The following is a 20,572-nucleotide window of genomic DNA, read 5'->3' on the forward strand; positions in this document are numbered from 1 at the left end:
ATGAAAAGCCATCTCTCTGTGTGTGTGTGTTTGTTTTTGTGGGAAGCTCCCAGCTGCTTCTTTTGGACTGTCATAAACCACAACAAACTGCAAAAAATGTGCGGTAGTTTGTCCTGGTTCTTCAGTTCACAAACAGGCCAAAATTTGTGACGAAATTTGGTTTGCTAACCAGTTTGTAACCATCCCTACTCTTGTCTAAATATAATTCAAGGTTGCAGCTGAAAACCTGTCTCATTTTGATCTACCAAACTTCAGTCTACTAGCCATGTGTTGCTCCATTGTGTGGATCAAAACAATCTGCACAAGCTAGCCCTGGCCAGGGCACAGAATTCTGCAGTCTCCAAGGGATGCCCCACATAGTAGCAGCAAAACAAGCAAACTGCTGGAGGAACCCCAAATGGTCTGTGACAACTAGGGCCATCGCCAGGGAGGGAAGCAGGAGTGAGTAGAAGACAAAAAAGGAAAGGAAACACTGAGGGGGCTTCATGGGAAAGGAAAAGGAGAGTGGGCAAAGAGGGGAGGAGAAGCAGTGGCAGTGGAGGATAGGACAAGAGAGTGCAGGGGGTGAAAATACAAAGCAGAGCCAGAACTAACAAGGTAGGAGAGAAGGAACAGCTGAAGGTAGTAAATAGGGAAGAGGAGGTTTGCAATGTTGGGGTAGGGTAATGCAGGAGGTGGAAAGAGTGGTAGTGAAAAAACAGGAGTCAGAGCCAATGGCTTGGGGTAGGAAAAAATAGGAACTAAAAAAGAAGGGGGACTGGTATGGTGGTGGCAAGCACATAAGCAGGAGGCATGGTTGGAATATTGGGTAGGTTAGCAGAAAGACTGACAGGTGAGTGGAGAGAAGAACAAGTGGGTGGGAAGCGTCTGGGGCCATTGGAGTAGATAGGATTTCCCTCTTCTTAGTGACCTCAGAAGTCCTCTGGTGTTTTTTTTGTTTTTAAGTTACACCCCAGAATTTCTTACCTCATCTTTCTTCTTTGGTTTCTTTTCAATTTCTTTCGTTTTCTTTTTTCCTTTCTCCTTTTTTTCTTTTTTTCCTTTTTTCCGCCCTTTCTTCTTCTTTTCTTCTTCTTCTCGAGCAGCTATCTCAGCTGCAACCTGAAAGGGGAAAAAAAAAGGTTTTGGAACTATTTAATTTAATTTCTATTTATTTGATGCCTTTCCTCCCAGTCAGGTTCCCCGAGGAAATGAAAATGGGAACATTAAACAGTTGGAACAATTTAAAAAAATAATGATGTTTTTAATTATTCCAATAATTAAAAAATTTTTTTCAAAGGATAGAAAAGTGTTTTACCCGGATCTTCCAGATTTTAGTCCCATATTCTGCCTCATGCTTTCTTAACCAGGGTTTTGTGAAACCCTGGGGTTTCTTGCTAGCCCTGGAAGGGCTTTCCAAAATTATTATACATTTTAAACATTTGTTAAACATTTATTATGTGATGGGCCTGGATAGGGTGGGAAGGGGAGGGTGTGTACACAGCAATGCTTCCCAACCATATTCTGCACTTCTGGGGTTTGTTGAAGCCTGAAGGATATGTCAGAGGTTTCTCAATGGTGAAAAAATTGAGAAAGGCTGCTCTAATAACTACATTACGCTGGCTCTTTATGTATTTTTAAGTAAGAAAGTTCTTTTGAACGGGCTTTGAGGCTAGTAATAATAATACTACTAAAAGGTGGTCAAAACCAGAATTCGAATTGGAGAATTGCACACTGGAAAACGGTGAGTCAATACCAGGGCTGAGAAAGCCCTGATATTACTGCTCGGTCAGAATAGCTCTATCGGGGCTGTGGCGAGCCCAAGGTCACCCGGCTTGCTGCATGTGGAGGAGCAGGGAATCAAACCCAGCTTGCCAGATTAGAAGCTGCTGCTTTTAACCATACATCAAGCCAGTCAGTCTATGAACAATTTTCAGGACTATAAGAGAAATGGATCTCAGTAGATCCTGGCAAAAGAAGAAGTGACAGTCTTCTTGTGATCTCTGTGCTGAAGTTTAGGCTTCTTTAGAGGAGGCTCCAGAGCCGGGGTTAGGGTAGAAGGCACAGTCTTGATTGGAATCAGTATTGGGTTTGATGTTTATGGATCTGACCGCCCTGCCAGAATTGAGGATGTATGAGATGCCAGCCTATCAGAAGTTTTCAAAGGGTTACTTAGGCCTAATCTGGCCTTCAGAACATGAAACCGAGCGAGCTTCCCACCCCCCCTTAAGATGGGAAGCCCTGTCACGCCTTGCCTGAGGAGTAAATTGTTTGCAGACAGAGCATCTGGGAACATCATGCCCCTCTCCAAGGCAAACAAAGTGAAGCAGATGGTTGTTGGAGTGGGGGATTTTAGCGAGTGCGTTTCAGAAAGAGGGCTTTACGGGCCATTTTTGAAGTCCAAAAAGCTCTGGTCTCTCACACCCCCTTTATCTTTTTCTCTTCTTTAATACAGAATTGCTGCTGCAAGTGAAGAACTTGCCTTCCTTGTTACATGAAAAAAAGAAGAAGAAGAAAGACAAGAAAATTGCAAAACAGAACACCCAGGTACAGGTGGGGGGAAAAAAACCCAACCTTTTTTCTTCACAGGGAAAAAAAAGACAGGGCTAAGTTGAAGACAACCTCTCTCAGTGGAGGCAGAGTGAGAACTGAGGAAAGGGTGTTCCTCTGCCCTCCCTTTCACACCAAAAAGGGTGGAAAACGGGAGCGTGTGGAGGGGGAATTGAGCCCCTCTGTTCTTTGAGCGCTTTCGAAGACTCTCGGCAGTCAGCTTGCTTATGCGCTAAACCCACATGGAACTGCAATGAACCATCTCGTCTCTTCCATCGTTGGCTGGACCATTATTGGACACTCCTCACACCTGGACCTAAAACACGACTACATACAGTTCATATATCGACTGTCTGAACCGGATTCTCTCTAGAATAGCCCTGGGGGCAAGCTCCAAGGGATTGGGGGTCCCTTTATTCTTGGTTCTGCATATTTGGTACATAACACAGGTCTACTGTGAGTGTGACGAGGTACTGCCTGCAACACCGACTGTCCATTTGTTTTATTTCAAAAACAAATGCCTGTGTGTTTCCCTTTTTATAATGGTACAGCACAACTCTTAAACCAAAATTGGAAATCGGCAAAACGAGATCTTAAACAGTTGCTCCCTGCAGGGCTTTACGATCTGCGGGTGACAATTTACAGCCCCAGGGAAACACGCCTGGCCTCAACCAGGGCCAGGGCCTTTTCAGTCCTGGCCCCGACCTGGTGGAATGAGCTCCCGGGTGAGCTACGGGCCCTGTGGGAACTCTCGGCGTTCTGCAGGGCCTGCAAAACTGAGCTCTTCCACCAGGTCTATGGTTGTGGCTGGGGTCGGTGAGGAACAACTAAGCATTAAGCAACAACTAAGTCATCTTAACCCTCCTTCCTCCCCGCTCTAGAGGGAGAGTTGGGTGAACTAATAAACTGCCATGTTTCTCATTTTTATTGTGACATGTTTTGAGTTTTTGTGTCCTTTTAATGGGGGGTTTAATGGGTTTTTATGGGACACCTGTAACCTGCCATGAGCCGGTTCCGGGAGTGGCAAGCAACAACAACAACAACAGCAGCAGCAGCAGCAACAACAACAACAATAATAATAACCAGAGTTTTGTGAAAGCCTGGAAGGGCTTCCCAAATGGGTGGAGTTAATTAATTTTTAATTTTTTTCACAAAATTGTTAAACATTGATTGTGTGATATGACCATACTAGCAATCAAGCCCGCTGCAGCTTAATGCAGCGGGCGCTAGACGACGGAGCCCCCGGCATTCGCAAAGGGAACGCCGCAAAGGGAACCCCCGGCAGCGGCGCTCCGCGCGGTTGCCAGGGGCTCCCTTGCCGGCGGCCTGATGCGTCAGAGGCGCTTTGCGCCTCTCGACGCATCAGGCCGCCCTCAAGGAAGCAACTGTGAGCCGCGCTCCGCGCGGCTCACAGTTGCTTCCTTCAGCAGGTTAGGACTCGGCCGGGCCAATCGGCAGGCGCTTCGCGCCTGCCGATTGGCCCGGCCGATGGTCTGTCAGGAGGAAGGGGCCAATCCGGCCCCTTCCTCATCACGGACAAAGCCCTCCGCCTGAGGGCTTACCGAATTATTTAGTCCGCGGCGCCCGTGGCGCCGCAGGCGTGTTAAGGATATGGTCATTACAACCCCTCTCCAAATGGCCAATGATGGGCCTGGGAAGGGAAGGAGCCCCAGGTGGGCATGTCCACAGCTCTGCTTCCCAACCATATTCCGCATGATTGTGCCACTTCTGGGGTTTCTCAAAGCCTCAAGAATATTTCAGCGGTTTCTCGACAGTAAACAAGTTGAGAAAGGCTGTGCTAAAACTGAGGGGACTCTCTGTAGGGACAGAAGATGTCTATTTTTTATTTTTATTTTCAGAATTACCCTTTAGTTACGATGATACCTTAAAAAAAAAACACAGCTGACATATTACTTTCACCAAGACAAAGGAACTGGCAACCTACTGTTTTAAGTACATGTTTTACTTTTCCTCCCCTGAACCTTCCTACCAAAGGTGTTGGTGTTTGGCACAAATCAGATGTTTGGGTTGTTTTTTTTTTTAAACTCTTGGCTAGCATCCAGAGGGCAGGAGTTGAGGAAAGCAGCTTTTCTTAGTCCCCCCCCCCCTTTTTTTCTTTTTCACTCCTGTACACACATGGTTAGCTGACAACGCATTATGGTGAAATTAAAAGCCCTGAAGACAGATATTTAAAATATAGCTTTCATGTGTGCAGAAGAGAGAGAGAGAAGAGAAAGTCATTCCTTTTTGTACAGGGTGGTGGAAACACTGTCTGAGCAAGTGTTTCGGAGACAACCTGCTCGGTTCCCAGTATTAAAAGCAGACTGGGGAAGTCTCGGCAGAAAAGGGGAGGGGTCGGGGTGGGGAAAGTAGCCAAGGGGAGCTGATAAAAAGAAAGGGAGTGTTGTGGAGTGGATGGTTGTTGGAGCGGAACAGAATGTTGTTGTCTCCTTGGGGAGGGGGGGGGAGCATTATTGATTAATTTCTACATAGAGAGGTGATCAGCTTTAATTTCTGTGGGAGACATGCCATTACTCTGCAGAGCCTGCCTCTTAATCATGGGGGGGGGGGAGGAGGGAAGGCAGCCTGTTCTTTTTCGACAGTAAAAGAACATGGATCGCATTTTTGAAACTTTCTAAATCTTTTTTGGCCACTATGCTGAGCCCAGCGCCACTGACAAAGGTTCCTGAAGTATAAACAAGCACTGCAGTTCCAGGGCAGAGAAAAGGTTGGATACACACTTTTCTTGGATGCTTTAGGATGCTTAGGGCTGATCCAGCGTTGAGCAGGGGGTTGGACTAGATGGCCTGTATGGTCCCTTCCAACTCTATGATTCTATGATTCTATGGCCTGTATGGCCCCTTCCAACTCTATTATTCTATGATTCTAAAAGCACGCTCTGCACAGGGGAGTTTTGTTACCACTTAATGCCCTGCTTGATCTCAGGCTAGTCGGTATCCCACAGCTGCGAAACAAGTAAGTCCTCTCGATGGTATCAGAGCCTGCATGTGCCTTTATGTGTACATGATGCGCGTTTGACCAGCCTTAGTGCATTTGTCCGCCTGTGCGCGGTTTGAGTTTGCTTGGGGGACATTTGTGTCCGGATGGTATGGGCCGGATGACCCCAGACTCTGCCCTCAGCCACATTCATTCATTCATTCATTCATTCATTCATTCATTCATTCATTCATTCATTCATTCATTCATTCATTCATTCATTCATTCATTCAAAGTGGCAGTAGGAGAGAGAGAGAGAGAGAGAGAGAGAGAGAGAGAGAGACTCTTTATTACGGTATTTGTTGTTGTTAGTTGTGAAGTGTGTCCGACCCATCGCGATAGACCAGCATAAAATCTGTATTTTTCTGCACTTAATGTTGGGAAACATGCATACCCTACTGTTTAATCGTCTAAATGACCTCAAGGTGCTCACTAAGCAATGTTTATCTGAGTGTGGACAAGCTGCAGGTGCTTGCAAACATTCCTTTGTTAACTGCCTACTCTTTAGCAAGCACTTTTCTCCTAGGCCAGGCTTCTCAACCTTCTTCCCATTGAGAACCCCTGAAACATCTTCAGGCTTCAAGAAACCCCAGAAGTGACACGATCGTCCAGAATATGGATGGGAAGCAGAGCTGTGGACACACCCAATCAGAGCCCTTCCCACCCCCTCCAGGCCATTTTGGGAGGGGGTGCAGTTCAATATAACCATATATGGTCATAACACTCAATAAAAGTTTAACAATTTTTAAAAGGAGGAAATTGAAAGCTGGTGTGATATAGAGGCAAGCAGACTGGAAAGGGTGTGACAGAGCTACGAATCAGGGCACTTTTTATAAAGGGAGATGTAGTTTTTGACTATCTGTGAAAAAACTTTAGAAGGAGAAGAGCTGGGTTTTTTATACGCCACTTTTCACTATCAGGGGTGGCTTACAAACACCTTTCCCTTCCTCTCCCCACAACAGACACCCTGTGAAGTAGGTGGGGCTGAGAGAGCTCCAACAGGACTGCTCTGAGAGAACAGTACGATCAGGACTATGACTAGCCCAAGGTCACCCAGCTGGCTGCAGGCGGAAGAGCGGAGAATCAAACCTGGTTCTCCAGATTAGAGGTTGTCGCTCTTAACCACTACACCACACTGTCTCTCTTATGAACTATCTCCCTCTTAATGCTGGTTTAGTGGCTTTTGCCCCCCCTGCCTTCACACCCATACCTCATCAATCACTGAATGTATTAGAATATATTTAATTCCATTCTCTATTTGTGTGATCCAGTTTTATTATATTGTTCATTGCATTATCATATTGGCATTTTTAAGGCGCTTTGTAATTCCGTAATCTGCCTTGACAACATGACAGATGGACGGTAGTTGCAGTTAAAACAAATATATAAAGGCAATGCTATCCTGGAGCTTTCCGTTGTTTGTAACGGTGGATCCAAAACCTGCTGTTTGGAAACTCTCACCATATAGCCTTACTGACAGATCAAATTTAATTTAACTGATACAAGGGAATTAAGGGCTGTGGGATTCAGAGGAGGGTAAAGGGTCAAAAGGAAGGGCAAAAGGACATGCTACTAATGGAGGGGGGGGGGAACAAGCTAGCTGATTCTCACAGACCCCTGTGGAAGACCCCAGAGCAGGTCTTCCTGCAGGAATGGTGGGGGTGGAGTAATGGGAGGAAGCAGCAGCCAGATGGAGAGGAGGCACCCATGGCAGGCTGTGTGCATGTTCTATAAAGTTTTGTTAGCATCCGATGATGGATGTACTTTCAAGGATTCTCTTGCAAAATGGTAACAAAGATATATTCGATAATACTGCAATAGGTAAAGGTAAAGGTATCCCCTGTGCAAGCATCAAGTCATGTCTGACCCTTGGGGTGACGCCCTCTAGCGTTTTCATGGCAGACTCAATACGGGGTGGTTTGCCAGTGCCTTCCCCAGTCATTACTGTTTACCCCCCAGCAAGCTGGGTACTCATTTTACTGACCTCGGAAGGATGGAAGACTGAGTCAACCTCGAGCCGGCTGCTGGGATCAAACTCCCAGCCTCATGGTCAGAGCTTCAGACAGCATGTCGGCTGCCTTACCACTCTGCGCCACAAGAGGCTCTAATACTGCAATGCATACTTTCTAAAACTGCAGAACTGGAAATCGTAACAGCATGAAAGTCATTTCACCATCTACTTTTTTTATAAGTACAGAATAGACTATCTCAGTCAGGGTTTCGTGAAACCCTGGAGCTTCTTGACGGCCCTGGAAGGACTTCCTAAATGGGTGGGAGTAATTTGGTTTTATATCTCTTTTAAATTCGTTAAACACTTATCACGTGATATGACCATATACAATGTTGACCTGCCCCCCCCTCCCAAATGGCCAATGATGGGCCTGGATAAGGTGGGAAGGTTAGGGGCCCCGGGTGGGCATGTCCACAGCTCTGCTTCCCAACCATATTCCACATGATCATGCTATTTCTGGGGTTTCTCGAAGCCTAAAGAATGTTTCAGGGGTTTCTCAACAGTAAAAAAGTTGAAAAAGGCTGACTCAGAATAACACTGCCTAAACTGAGTTTAGATTTTCACATTTCTTTTGACATAAGAACGGATCATGTTAATATTTATATTATACTTAGAATTTAATCTATTAGCCATAAGCTTCCAGTGGCCATGAATGTATTTCAAATGGCCAAGTGGTGAAAACAGCTTCTTTCTAATGATTCGAATGGAATATACCTCCTCCGGAGTTTTTACAGAGAAAATAGCCGTCGAACCTCCTTGTTCTTCATCAGGGTATTCGGGAAACCTTCCTGTAAGATGTCTGCAGGGAAGGAAAAGATCCATTTTATTAAAAAGCATTATTCATCTGGTTTTCATTTAGCAATCCAAAGTATTTTTTTTTAATCAGTGGCAAATCAGCAGGATTGTTCTCAAACACAATAAGCGGTGAGGCAGCAAGGAGATTTAGCCAGGTACAAACAGGCCCCGTTCCATTTCTTTGTGTTTTCATATTGTTCGGTGTAGTGGTTAGGAGTGTGGACTTCTAATCTGGTGAGATGGGTTCGATTCTGCACTCCCCCACATGCAGCCAGCTGGGTGACCTTGGGCTCGCCATGGCATTGATAAAACTGTTCTGACTGAGCAGTGATATCAGGGCTCTCTCAGCCTCACCCACCTCACAGGGTGTCTGTTGTGGGGAGAGGAATGGGAAGGCGACTGTAAGCCGCTTTGAGCCTCCTTCGGGTAGAGAAAAGCTGCATATAAGAACCAACTCTTCTTCTTCTTCAGTAATATCAGGGCTCTCTCAGCCTCACCCACATCACAGGGTGTCTGTTGTGGGGAGAGGAAAGGGAAGGGGACTGTAAGCCTCTTTGAGCCTCCTTCGGGTAGAGAAAAGCGGCATATAAGAACCAACTCTTCTTCTTCTTCAGTAATATCAGGGCTCTCTCAGCCTCACCTCCCTCACAGGGTGTCTGTTGTGGAGAGAGGAAAGGGAAGGGGACTATAAGCCGCTTTGAGCCTCCTTTGGGTAGAGAAAAGCGGCATATAAGAACCAACTTTTCTTCTTCTTCTTCTTCTTCTGTTTCAGTCCTTCTCATTGACCATTTATGCACTGGGAACTTAATTGCCCCAGCATCCATGCAAGAACACATATTGGGGGCAGATGAGGCGCACTGGGCCAAATGCTCCCCCATGTGGATGCAGGAAGAGGTGGAGCAACCTGCCATGACTAAAACTCCAGCCTGCAGCCCAGCATGAAGCCTCCAGTGCATAAACGGTCATTGTTGAGTCTTCCAAGCTGCCATTTTGCAACCCATGCATGAAGAGCCAGGGACACAAACAGGGGTTTCCCAGGCAAAACAAGGAGCACATGGAATGTGGTGACACTCCTAGAGAAAGCTGTTGCAGTCGAGTGGAAACAGGCTGTGCTACTTCCACCAAGGATGCATAGAAAGGCCACCCTGAGATTCAAGATGGCCAAGGAGAAGCTCCTTTGTTCATCTCTGCCCCAGTTCTCTATAACGAAGGTAGCAGCAGCTTGCTTTATAGGGCGGTTGTGAAAAAGAACTGATAAAAGGCAGTAAGAGTACTAAGCATGGCGCGTGAGTGTGAAGGACCGTCAAGTCGCTTCTGACTTATGAAGACCCTATGAATTAAAATCTTCCAAAAGCTCCTATTGTTAACAGCCTTGCTCCGGTCTTGCAAACCGAGGGCCATGTTATAAGGGACAAATAAATTACCAGCAGTAAGGGTGACTGTGCTAAACCGCAATCACAACATCCCACCTGTTGCGCTTAAAGGGAAAACTGAAATCCCGAGAAGTCGAATGACATTTATTTCTGAAATCATGTTCAAACCTTGCTGCTGAGTCTAATTCAGCTGTCTCCTGATTTACAGGTATGAATCCCTTGCTCCTCAGTGACCTTTTTTTCTTTTTTCTTTTTAAGAGGGGCTCCTCTGTTTCCTTACCTTTTGGAACACATCCCCTCTTCCCACACTGGCTTTGCAAACTGAGGCTTGTCCATAAGTATCATGTACAGGAAAGCAGGCAAGACCATGAGAAATCTCCGTATGGCTGGTAAAAACACCGCACTTGGTTTTTTTTGTCCTCATTTCAGTTTTTAAAATTTGACAACAGGATAAAAAGCAATTATCTTTTTTTAAAAAACCCTTGATTTCATTTATTCATTTTAAAAATTCATTTGCCTCCTCAGGGGGGGGGGGGATTCTGTGTACAGATGCATTGTTAATGAAGAAGAGGGAGTCATATTACTCAGATCCAGTTTTTAAAAACGGAATGAAATGATTAAAATGTTGGGCCTGGCTATTCTTTTAATCGTTTTGTTGTGCATTTGGGTGTCTTTTGCGCATCCATTTGACAAATTGTTATTGGAACGCAAACTGAATTGCTGATGAGTTGGCTAGCTTCATATTTAGGCCGCATTAGAGAGAAATGCGATGCTCAAAATGAGCATAACGAATGACTCACTGCAGCCTTGGATTGCCCTCCAGTCAGTGCCTTGGCAATTTCAGCTGTGCCCATTATTAATCTGCCATATCCTCTGTAGGGAAAGATGGTCCAACATCAGGCAGTGGTTTGAGGCTCTGCACACTGGCGTCATGCTCTGTCACACTGTGCCTTGTCATTAATATAATGAGTCAATTTTTAAACATATGTGTGCCAGCTGAGCCTGTGTACAGGAAAGCCCAACATACCACTGCATTTGGACTAGGCAAAAATGCTCAGAATCTAGGTCCATTCCGCACAAGTTCAATGTTGCAGGAGTGTGGCAAATTGTAATTGCTACTAATATGCAGTTGCGCACGACGTTGTACACAATCTGCCACACTCCTGAAACAGTCCCGCTAAAAGCGATTCGTTGAAGCGCTTCTAGGGAAATCACAAAAAGTGGATTCACCCTCCGAAAAGCGCTACTCTTGCAAGCAATCTGCAACACTAGCAAAAAAGACCTGTGCATTAACATTGTTGCGGTTTCAGCAAAGTCCCTCCCTCCTGGCTCTCTCCTCTGAACTTCCGGCGAAGCGATCGCCATTTTTTTTTCTTGGAGCGAATGGAGAACAACGAACCGGCGAGCCTTCATTCACCCAGCAAGGCTTCTCCGGCTGCAGTCCCTCCTCAGAGCTGCTTTAAAGCTCGCCTCAAGTCACCAAGCACAACACAGCCCCGTTTGCAAGTTCCCTTTATTTTCGGCTGAAAATCACGCCCATGCACGGTGGGGGGGATTTTTTTTTCACTTTGGGGGAGCATGGCAACGATGAATCAGCAGCTCACAGGCCAGCAGCAAGCTAGATGGGTCTCTACGTTAGGAGGAAGCAAGGAATCAAGGAATCAAGGCATATTCGTTGCAACGTGTGTTTTCCTTTTTTTAAAAACCTGTTCTTAAAGGCAAAGGGGCTTTTCCGGAGCATGGTCACAACCGCCCATTGGCTGCTCGCTTGATTGACGGCCAGGGGCGGAACAAAGCACGGAAAAAATCGCTTCCTTTCTAGCAATTTTTGCCAAGACTGGAAACCTGTGGGAAACGATTGAAACGCAATTGGATTCCACTACAAAGGCAGGTATGCGTTACGCCGAATTCCACTATTTAAAATTCCATTTTTTCTTTCCGAAACCAATTTGCCACATTGAACCTTGTGCGGAATGGACCGTAGTTTGCAGTAGAACCAACCCACTCTTGAACCCTGTTTTGCACAATCCCTGACTTCTGTTTTATGGGGAAAGAATTAGCATAGGGCACAAAGGAGTCCTCCTTCCTCAGGGAGAAGGGAAGCTACGCCAATACATACCGCTAAAAATGCAGTTAAATCTGCCCAAACAGAAAGAGTCCTCTGGAATAAACGCCCTCTGGAATAAACGTCCTGAATACAGCAAGAGAAGGCATCTGTCATCTCTGCTCTTGTAGGCCTTTCCAGAGGAATAGACCTACAGAAAGCAAACGTCCTAAACTGTTCCAAAGAGAACCACCTTAGACAACAGTACCCCCCAGGAGAAGGTTGTCTGAGAAGAAGCATAACTGGGAGATAGGGTTTGAAAAGGTTCTAGGCAAAAAAAAAATGGAAAAGACAAAACACTGCAACAATCAGGAACCTGGATCTCAGGAACGGTGGAAGCCAGGGCCTAGACTTCAGCTTTTACTATGGATGCTTCTCATATACTGTCATGAGTAGGGATGGGAATGAACTGGGGCATGAACCAAAAAATGTCATGGGATTATCCAGGTTCTGCTCAGAAACAAGATCTGTGGGAGGGACCTTCTTTGAACTTTTCATGGACTTTTCCCAGTTTGGTTCAGGGTTCAGCTAGCGGCCATTTTAGGCTGTCAGGAGACTGGGGTGAATACCCTGCTGTCAGCCGGAAATGGCTACAAGCTATTTCATGGCGCTGGCTCACTTCCCTTGTTTTCAAAGGGAGGGAAGGAAATTGATATGCCGAAATGGCTGCCATGGAGCAGCCCAGAAGACCCCAAGTTGATCATGTGGAGCACTGACTCTCTATGCGGTGGGGTGTGCTGGGCTGCTGGACTTGTGCTGGGCAGCTCAGTGCACTCCAAGCGAATCACATGGAGAATTCGCTGACCACATAATCCGCTGTTTGGTGGGAAGCCATTTTAGCCTACCGTTTTGGCTCCCCCTGCTTTTAAGTGGGGAGAAGCAAACTGAACCAGTTCATTTTGGGGGTGTGTCACTGGGGGTTCCGGACTATGCCCACCTCTGGTCAGGAGTGGTTTAAGGATTCATGGAGTCCATAGCATGAGAGCCAGTTTAAGGATTTGTGGGGCCCTATCAGAACACAACTGTGGAGGGAGCAGCCGGACTGGGGGCAGAGGGAGTCCCCACAGTGGAAAGGGGCATCATTCCAAGGGTCCTTACAGAGGGAAAAGGAGAGAGGCTACGGACCTGATCCATGGGAGAAGGCATTGTGCAGGACCTGTTGCACGTGCTACATGTGCTAAATGGATAAACCAGCCCTGCCCTTAGTCATGGGCATTCTCTGTCACTAAACAGAGATTAAGAAATGTCAGGCTAAACACACAGGAAGTTTCAGGGACAGCTGCAATTGTAAAATAGCTGTTTCTTGATCCTGCACACCTAGCAGCAGACAGATTAACATTTAATGGAGCATTTCATAGAACACAATCCATATCTGACATGTATGGCACAGGTTTGATGGTCACTTGATGCTACAGCTGCTGGGGTCCTGTGCCTGCCTGTGTGCTGGACATTTTCTTTCAAAACAACAGCAACAAAAGGAGGAGGGATTTGAGAGTGGTGTTAGGGAAGATAACAGAACCACAAAACCAACAATGTATAATTCCAGGGAGTAAGTGGAACTTTACAAAGCGATGCAAGTCTCTAAATAAAAAATGGAAAACCATATCATCATCATCATCGTCATCACACCCTTCCTCTCCAGATTTAGGGTAGGTTATAAAAAGTACAAAAAATAGTCTAGAATAAATAATTACAATCTTAACAACTAAAACAGTTGTGCCCTTCAGTGCTGGCTTCTAAACTTTCAGTAGGAGGACATTTTAACTGCCCTGGATGGATGAGTGGGGCTTTGATAGGGAGGCCAGTTCTATTCATTGATGTTTATTGGGCCTCAGCCGTAGGCCTGGTGGAACAACTCAGTTTTACAAGCCATGTGGAACCGTTCGAAGTCCCGCAGAGCTCTGCTCTCTCTTGGGAGTGCGCTCCATTAGGCTAGGTCTGTGTTCCTGGTAAAAGCTTTGGTGCAAAGGTTCTCTGAGAAAAAGAAGAGAAATCTATCAAAACTCTGAAGCACAGGGAAAACATGTATCAGCTAGGAACCTAAGGCACAGCAAAAACATTTGGAAAATGTCAATAGCTAGACTTATGCTTTGTTATCAGATCTCATCAGATCTTAGACGCTAAGCAGGGTCAGCTCTGATCACACGCTTGGATGGGAGACCACCAAGAAAGACCAGAGCAATGTTGCAGAAGAAGGCAGTGGTGAACCACCTCTGAACGTCTCTTGCTTTGAAAACCTGATGAGGTCACCATGAGTTGGCTATGACTTGATGGCGCTTTCCACCACTGCCAGTCCACCAGAGAGAATGAGTTTGGCAAATCTGGTATATTTAGGCTTGCCAACGCTGGGTTGGCCCCGAATCCTATGACTTCATAAATGCACGGATCTCAGAGGGAAGTGTCTGCAAACTGTTCTTCTGTGGTGGGAGACACAGTGCTGCAGTTTTACTGCGAACCTCAGAGTTGCAGGCCAAATACCACTGAAGCCGAAGGAAGAGTTGCCATGGCTTTTTTTTTACCGACGGAGAATGGCGGGCTTTCTGCCCAGTATGACAAAAACAAAAGTGTTACCAGTGTCTCAATGCTGATTCCCCAAGTTAGAAGAGAAAACTCTATCCACATCTAAGACTAGGCACCTGGTTGAACCTCACGTTGAAAATACCTTTAAATTAGGTATAGTAACAGAAGAAGATGTTTGTGAAACCAGTATTCCACTACAATGTTGGCAACGGCATAAGAATGCGAAATAATATGATGACGGCACAATACAACTCACTGAGAAACTAGAAATTCCCTAAATTGCTTGCCAAATGTTCTCAGGGCATCCAATAATGGTCTTATAATAGGAAAAGGGACTTGCTGCAGCTTGATTGCGCTTGAATGATTTATGGGATGGGATTCACATATTTGCACCAACTCCTTCTTTCCCACCCTCCTCTAATATCTCCCATAAGTATTCCCAAAATAGTTCCCTTTCCATGTATCTTGTAGTGGGACACTCAGGTTCAGGCCTAATATGTCAGTAGCGGGACCATTAGGTCCTGCCAAACCAGTCATGTATCCATGTAAGCCTTGTGCATGCCCAGTATTATGGCAAGTCTTGGCCAGTATTATGGCAAGCTTATGCCACCATAGCTTAAAAAAATCAACTGATAAGTATTCTCATCCCTTATGTGGAACATCTACATAAGGGGCAAGTATCCCTGTCCTCTGCCCACTCCCTCTTGCCCTCCACCCCACCCCCCACCTTCCCTACTTGCATATGTGGCTCCTGGATGCGGCAGCTGGCGCAGCCTTGGTGGCCGGGGCCCGCCAGTCTCCTGAGGCTTCTCCCGCTCTCCAGATCACAGGAGCAACCTCAGAAGCCTAGCGGAGACGGCGCCAGGCCAGCGAGCCACAGCTCTGAGGCGTACTTGCCACCATTGCCCCTGCCAGTCTCCCACGGCTTCTGCCGCTCTCCCCAAAAGCCTAGGGGAGGCAGTGGCAGCACTGCGAGCCACAGTGCTGAGGCATGCTTTCTGCTGCCGCCCCCACCAGTTTCCCGAGGCTGCTCCTGCTCCTTGAATGGTGGGAGCAACCTTGGAAGACTGGCAGTGGCAGCAGCACCAGAGCAATGAGTGTACCTCAGAACTAGGCCTCAGTACTCTGGCGCCACTGCCCCTGCTGCCGGCCATCCACTGGAGTGCTCCCTAAAGCAGGATAACAAACATCACGTTCGTCTACATATCCGTTTGAGGGAGCGCGCCAGTAGATGTTCCACATCAAAAAAGTATGCCGGTCTTCCAATTAAAGTCATGCTGTGAAATCGGTGTAGTGACAGGCAATTAATATTACAATCTAAGTTCCCACCTTTGTTTAAATGAATTCAAACCAATCAGAAAAGCGCTCCATATTTAGTTAACATCAATTCAAAAAAAAAAAAATCTCGGACTGGCCTTCACCGCTTTGCAATTCTGGACCATGCTGTCAGCCTTTACAAGAAGGTTTGCTCAGATTCCAAAATAATTACTCCTCTGTTTATGTGGTGCCCCTATTCCAGAGCATACACATCACTGTTAAATCTGTGGGTTCAAAGGAAGCCAGACACGCTGGGAGTTCAATCAGCTCTTTCTGAGGATCTCAGCATGGTGGTAAGGTAAAGGTAAAGGTATCCCCTGTGCAAGCACCGAGTCATGTCTGACCCTTGGGGTGACGCCCTCCAGCGTTTTCATGGCAGACTCAATACAGGGTGGTTTGCCAGTGCCTTCCCCAGTCATTCCCGTTTACCCCCCCAGCAGCAAGCTGGGTACTCATTTTACCGACCTTGGAAGGATGGAAGGCTGAGTCAACCTTGAGCCGGCTGCTGGGATTGAACTCCCAGCCTCATGGGCAAAGCTGTCAGACGGCTGCCTTACCACTCTGCGCCACAAGAGGCTCAGCATGGTGGTACAAGAGGCAAAACTGAACTGAGAAACCGCTCAAGGGCCCTAACATCCATGAATAATGGATCTTCCTGCCAGTGTGTGCTATTGGTAAATTTTGGTGTAAACTGACTGGATCCTGAGACAGGGATCCTGAGACAGCGCATTGGTCAATTACATTGCCTACACCGATCCTACCTCGAACCTCAAGCACGGTCCTCAGTAGAATCATTAACAAAATCACATACATAACAATTACGTACTATTCTGCCCTCTTTTCAAAGAACCTCAAACCAAATTTCTAGCTAAGATCCTGGCGATTTTCATCCTTCTTCCTCTGATCTTGAAAAACTCTCGTTTCTGTTATCCATTGATTCCTCTATAATGAATAGAGTTTTGCTCTGGCTTCTAGGAAGCTACAAGTCAGGCAAGCAAAAGCTTTGGAAACAAACACAGGTATATTGGCTTAATTAAACCATGGGTTTCTTCTTGGTGTCACAGTTTTATTACAAGAATTGATAAGGATTTTTTTGGTATTTTTCTTAGAATCTGAATGTTGGATTTTATATTGTATGTTTTGTCTTTGTTTTATACTGCTATATGTTTTAGATTGTTACAGCCTATGGCAATCCACAATAAATTCAACTACTGCAACTACCACCCTACAATTAAGTTAATGCTGTGAATTCTGTGTAGTGATTGGTTGTAATGGATTTGGAGGTCTTATATAAGTTCTCTAAGTGCGCTGCACAGGTCATGTGAACTTTCTTTTTTCATAGGCGCGTCTGTAAAACTTTATTTTTCCAGTTTCTGTATTTTAACCAAATTGGTTTCAGCATTTCAGTGGGAAATTGGTCATTTCCAGGTTCAGCCAACTAGGGTAACCCCGTGTGTCAAGGCTTTCCAGAACAACCTGAAGTGAGCTTTGTCTCAAGAAAACTTCATACAGAAATAAAGGTTATTAGTCTTTGTCCGTTTATGCACTGGGAACTTCACTGCCCCAGCTCCCGTGCAGAAGCGCAAATCGGGGGTGTATGAGGTGCACTAGGCCAAATGCTCCCCCGTGTGGGTGCAGGAAGAGATGGGGCAACCTGCCATGACTAGGGGCCTTTTTGCACGGGGATCTTTGTTGCAAATTGGTCACTGAATGAAAAATCGCCATTTAAAATAGTGGAATTCGTCGTTATGCATACCTGCCTTTGTAGTGGAATCAGTTGTGTTTTTTAGCGTTTCCCACAGGCTTCCGGTCTCGGCAGAAATTGCTAGAAAGGAAGCGCTATTGCCAAGCTCGTCCCGCCCCTGGCCGTCAAGCAGCCAATGGGCAGCCGTTAGCATGCTCCCAAACAGCCCCTTTCCCTTTAAGGAAGGTTTTTTTTTTTTTTTTAAAAAACAGACCCATTGTAACGAATCTGTGTAGATTCGTTGCAACGGAGAGACCCATCCAGCTGCCTGGGGTGTTTGAGCTGTCGTTTGATCGTTTGATTGTTAACACGCTGCCTCCGAGTGAAAAAAAAAATCCCCCCCCTCTCACGGGCCCGATTTTCGGCTGAATGGAATGTGTGAAATGTGTGTGCTTAGTGACTGAAGGGAAGGGACTGAAGCCGGGGAAGCCTCTGTTTGAGCTGTCATTTGATCGTGGCCACGCTGCCTCCGAGTGGAAAAAAAAAATCCCCCCCTCCCCCCCCCTCACGGGTGCGATTTTCAGCCGAAACAGTGTGAAAAATAAAGGGAAAATACATCAGCAAACGGGCTTCTGCGGGCTTCTTGTGCTTAGTGACTGTAAACAGCTCTGAGGAGGGACTGCAGCCTGGGAAGCCTCACTGGCTAAACGGAGGCTCGCCGGTGCGTTGATCTCCACTCGCTCGGGAAGAAAAAATGGCGATCGCTTCGCCGGAAGTTTGGAGGACAGGCTCAGGAGGAGGGACTTTGAAGAAACCGCAACAATGTTAACGCACAGGTCTTTATCGCTATTGTTGCAGATTGGTTGCAGGAGTGTATCGCTTTCCGGAGGGTGAATCCACTTTTTGGGATTCCCCTGAAAGCGCTACAACGAAGCGCTTTTTGCGGGTCGGTTTCAGGAGTGTTGCAGATTGTCTACGACGTCGTGGGTTATTCCAAATTAGTAGCGTTTTCAATTAGCAACCATTGTGCTATTTTGAAGCCGTGCGAAATGGCCCTAAAACTCCAGCCTGCAGCCCAGCATGAAACCTCCAGTGCATAAACGGTCTTTATGGTAACACTATTTTGTTTCATTCTGCTATGACAGGCTAACAGGGCTACCCCTTTGCAGTTCCTCATTTAACCACTGATTCCCACCCATCATATGTTATGGACATTTCCTATGAAGCAAACCGGTGTGAACACAGCAAATACAGCCTGAAAATATATGTCTTAAATAAATCCAGCTGGTACTGAGATGGGGGGAGGGGGTCATGCCTGCTGAACATCTTCTGAGAGTCAGTTCAGTTTGAAATTTTATTTTTCCGTCTCTGGACTAACTTTTTCTCCTGCTTTTATTAGGGAAGCACATCTGTGCCGACTACAAGGTTATCATCGACTTGTTTTGTGGTGAGCCACAGATATGATCTTAATTTCTCTTAACATATTTGTGCGGAAGGCCATGGTGGCCTTGCAGCCTCAGGACTGACTGGAAGTCGGTAACAGCTGGAGCAGTTTGAGGTACCACCAGCTGTGGCTGATTTATACCGATTGTTTTGAGATGCTGACCCAGCAGGAATCAGTATTTGTTGGGGATCCACAATGCTCATGGAGCCCAGGGCCTAGCTAAGCTCCTGGAAGGACAACAGCTACACACTTGGTTTAAAGCTTTGAAATGCGGGGGACTGGTGTTCCAACTGAGCCAGCCTCAGCCTTAAGATTTCCATGCCTCTCAGCCTTTGGAGCAGACTTTTTCAACTTTTGTACCACTAAGAAACCCCTGAAACATTCTTCAGGTTTCAAGAAACTCCAGAATTGTTGCGATCATGCAGAAAATGGTTGGGAAGCAGAGCTGCGTACATGCCCACCCGGGGCCCCTCCCCTTCCCCCACCCTAGGCCCAACATTGGCTATTTTGGGAGAAGAGTGGATGGATCAACATGACCATACATGGTTGTATCACTCAATAAATGTTTAACAAATTTAGAAAATATATTAAAAATTAATTAATTCTGATCCATTTGAGAAACTGTTCCAGGGCTGTCAAGAAACCCCAGGGCTTCACAAAACCCTGATTGAAAAAAACCTGCTTTGGAGACAGCAAGTTATTTTGCAAGACTGATGCCCCGAAGATGGTTAGAAGAAAAGGCATGGAGAGGCACACAAGAGTGAGATGCTGAAGAAGTTTCAAAGTCACTCTGGTTTTAAAGAGTGGGTACATGAGTTCTCCATTAGCGGATTCAGGGCTCTGCCATGTCTATATAATAAGGTGACCAGATTGTCCCACTTTTGGAGGGATATCTGGGGGCACCTGGCAAATTGAACTTATGTTGAAATTAATAAAAAATATAGTACAATACTATTTTTGCGCTCTATGGAAATTTTTGTTGCTCCATATAGACCAAATTTTTAATCAAGACCCCCCCCCCCCCCGGTCAATGGTGTCCCGCTTTACCAATGTTAAAATCTGGTCACCTTACTATATAAACCAATTAAAAAAAATTGTGTTCTACAAATTGAAAAGCATGGTGAGAGGTCAAAATAAGGACATTTCCAGAAGGGGTTTATGAGACAGTAGCGTCCAGTGCTTTGACACTGTTCTCCTTTGTAAATGATGATTCTCACTTACAAATTAAGCTGATTTGCTATTCTTGCATTTTCTCCCATTCATTTGAATACACTGAGGATTCCATTATAAATTTACTGAAAACTAAGCAGGAACTGTTGATGGGTGTGTGTGTGTACTGGTATCACAATACTACCATTTTCCTCAAGTAAAAGCTGCCCTGAAGACGGCCAGGTACTCCCAGCCACTTCAGTACATATCTGTAATGAAGAGAGTTGGTTTTTATACCCCACTTTCCGCTGACCGAAAGAGTCTCAAAGTGGCTTTACAACTGCCTCCCTTCCTCTCCCCGTAACAGACGCCCTGTGAGGCAGGTGAAGCTGAGAGAGCTCTGACAGGACTGCTCTGTGAGAACAGCACTATCAGGGCTGTGATGAACCCAAGGTCACCCAGCTGGCTGCATGTGGAGGAGCAGGGAATCAAACTTGGCTTGCCAGATTAGAAGCCACCACTCTTAACCACTACGCCATGAAGCAGGACGGCATGGTGTGTGTCAGCGTGTAAAGCCACAGTGGGCATGACTGCACCTACCTCGCCCCACCTCCGCATGCATTGGATAATGCACTTTTCAGTGTGCTTT

The 20,572-nt window shown here is 46.1% G+C and overlaps 1 protein-coding gene across 2 annotated transcripts in view; it reads right to left on the minus strand.

Moving 5' to 3' along the window:
* Positions 1 to 20,572, minus strand: part of DRC11 (dynein regulatory complex subunit 11) — a 115,618-nt gene that overhangs the window by 44,796 nt on the left and 50,250 nt on the right. For both annotated transcript variants that reach the window (XM_077313586.1, XM_077313577.1), the window contains exons 7-8: positions 8,252 to 8,336; positions 967 to 1,101 (exon numbers count right to left, since the gene is read on the minus strand). In XM_077313586.1, the coding sequence (XP_077169701.1) occupies positions 967 to 1,101; positions 8,252 to 8,336 (220 nt within the window). The remainder of the gene's footprint in view (positions 1 to 966; positions 1,102 to 8,251; positions 8,337 to 20,572) is intronic.

This window comes from Paroedura picta, chromosome 1, assembly GCF_049243985.1.
Source record: "Paroedura picta isolate Pp20150507F chromosome 1, Ppicta_v3.0, whole genome shotgun sequence".
Taxonomy (NCBI): domain Eukaryota; kingdom Metazoa; phylum Chordata; class Lepidosauria; order Squamata; family Gekkonidae; genus Paroedura; species Paroedura picta.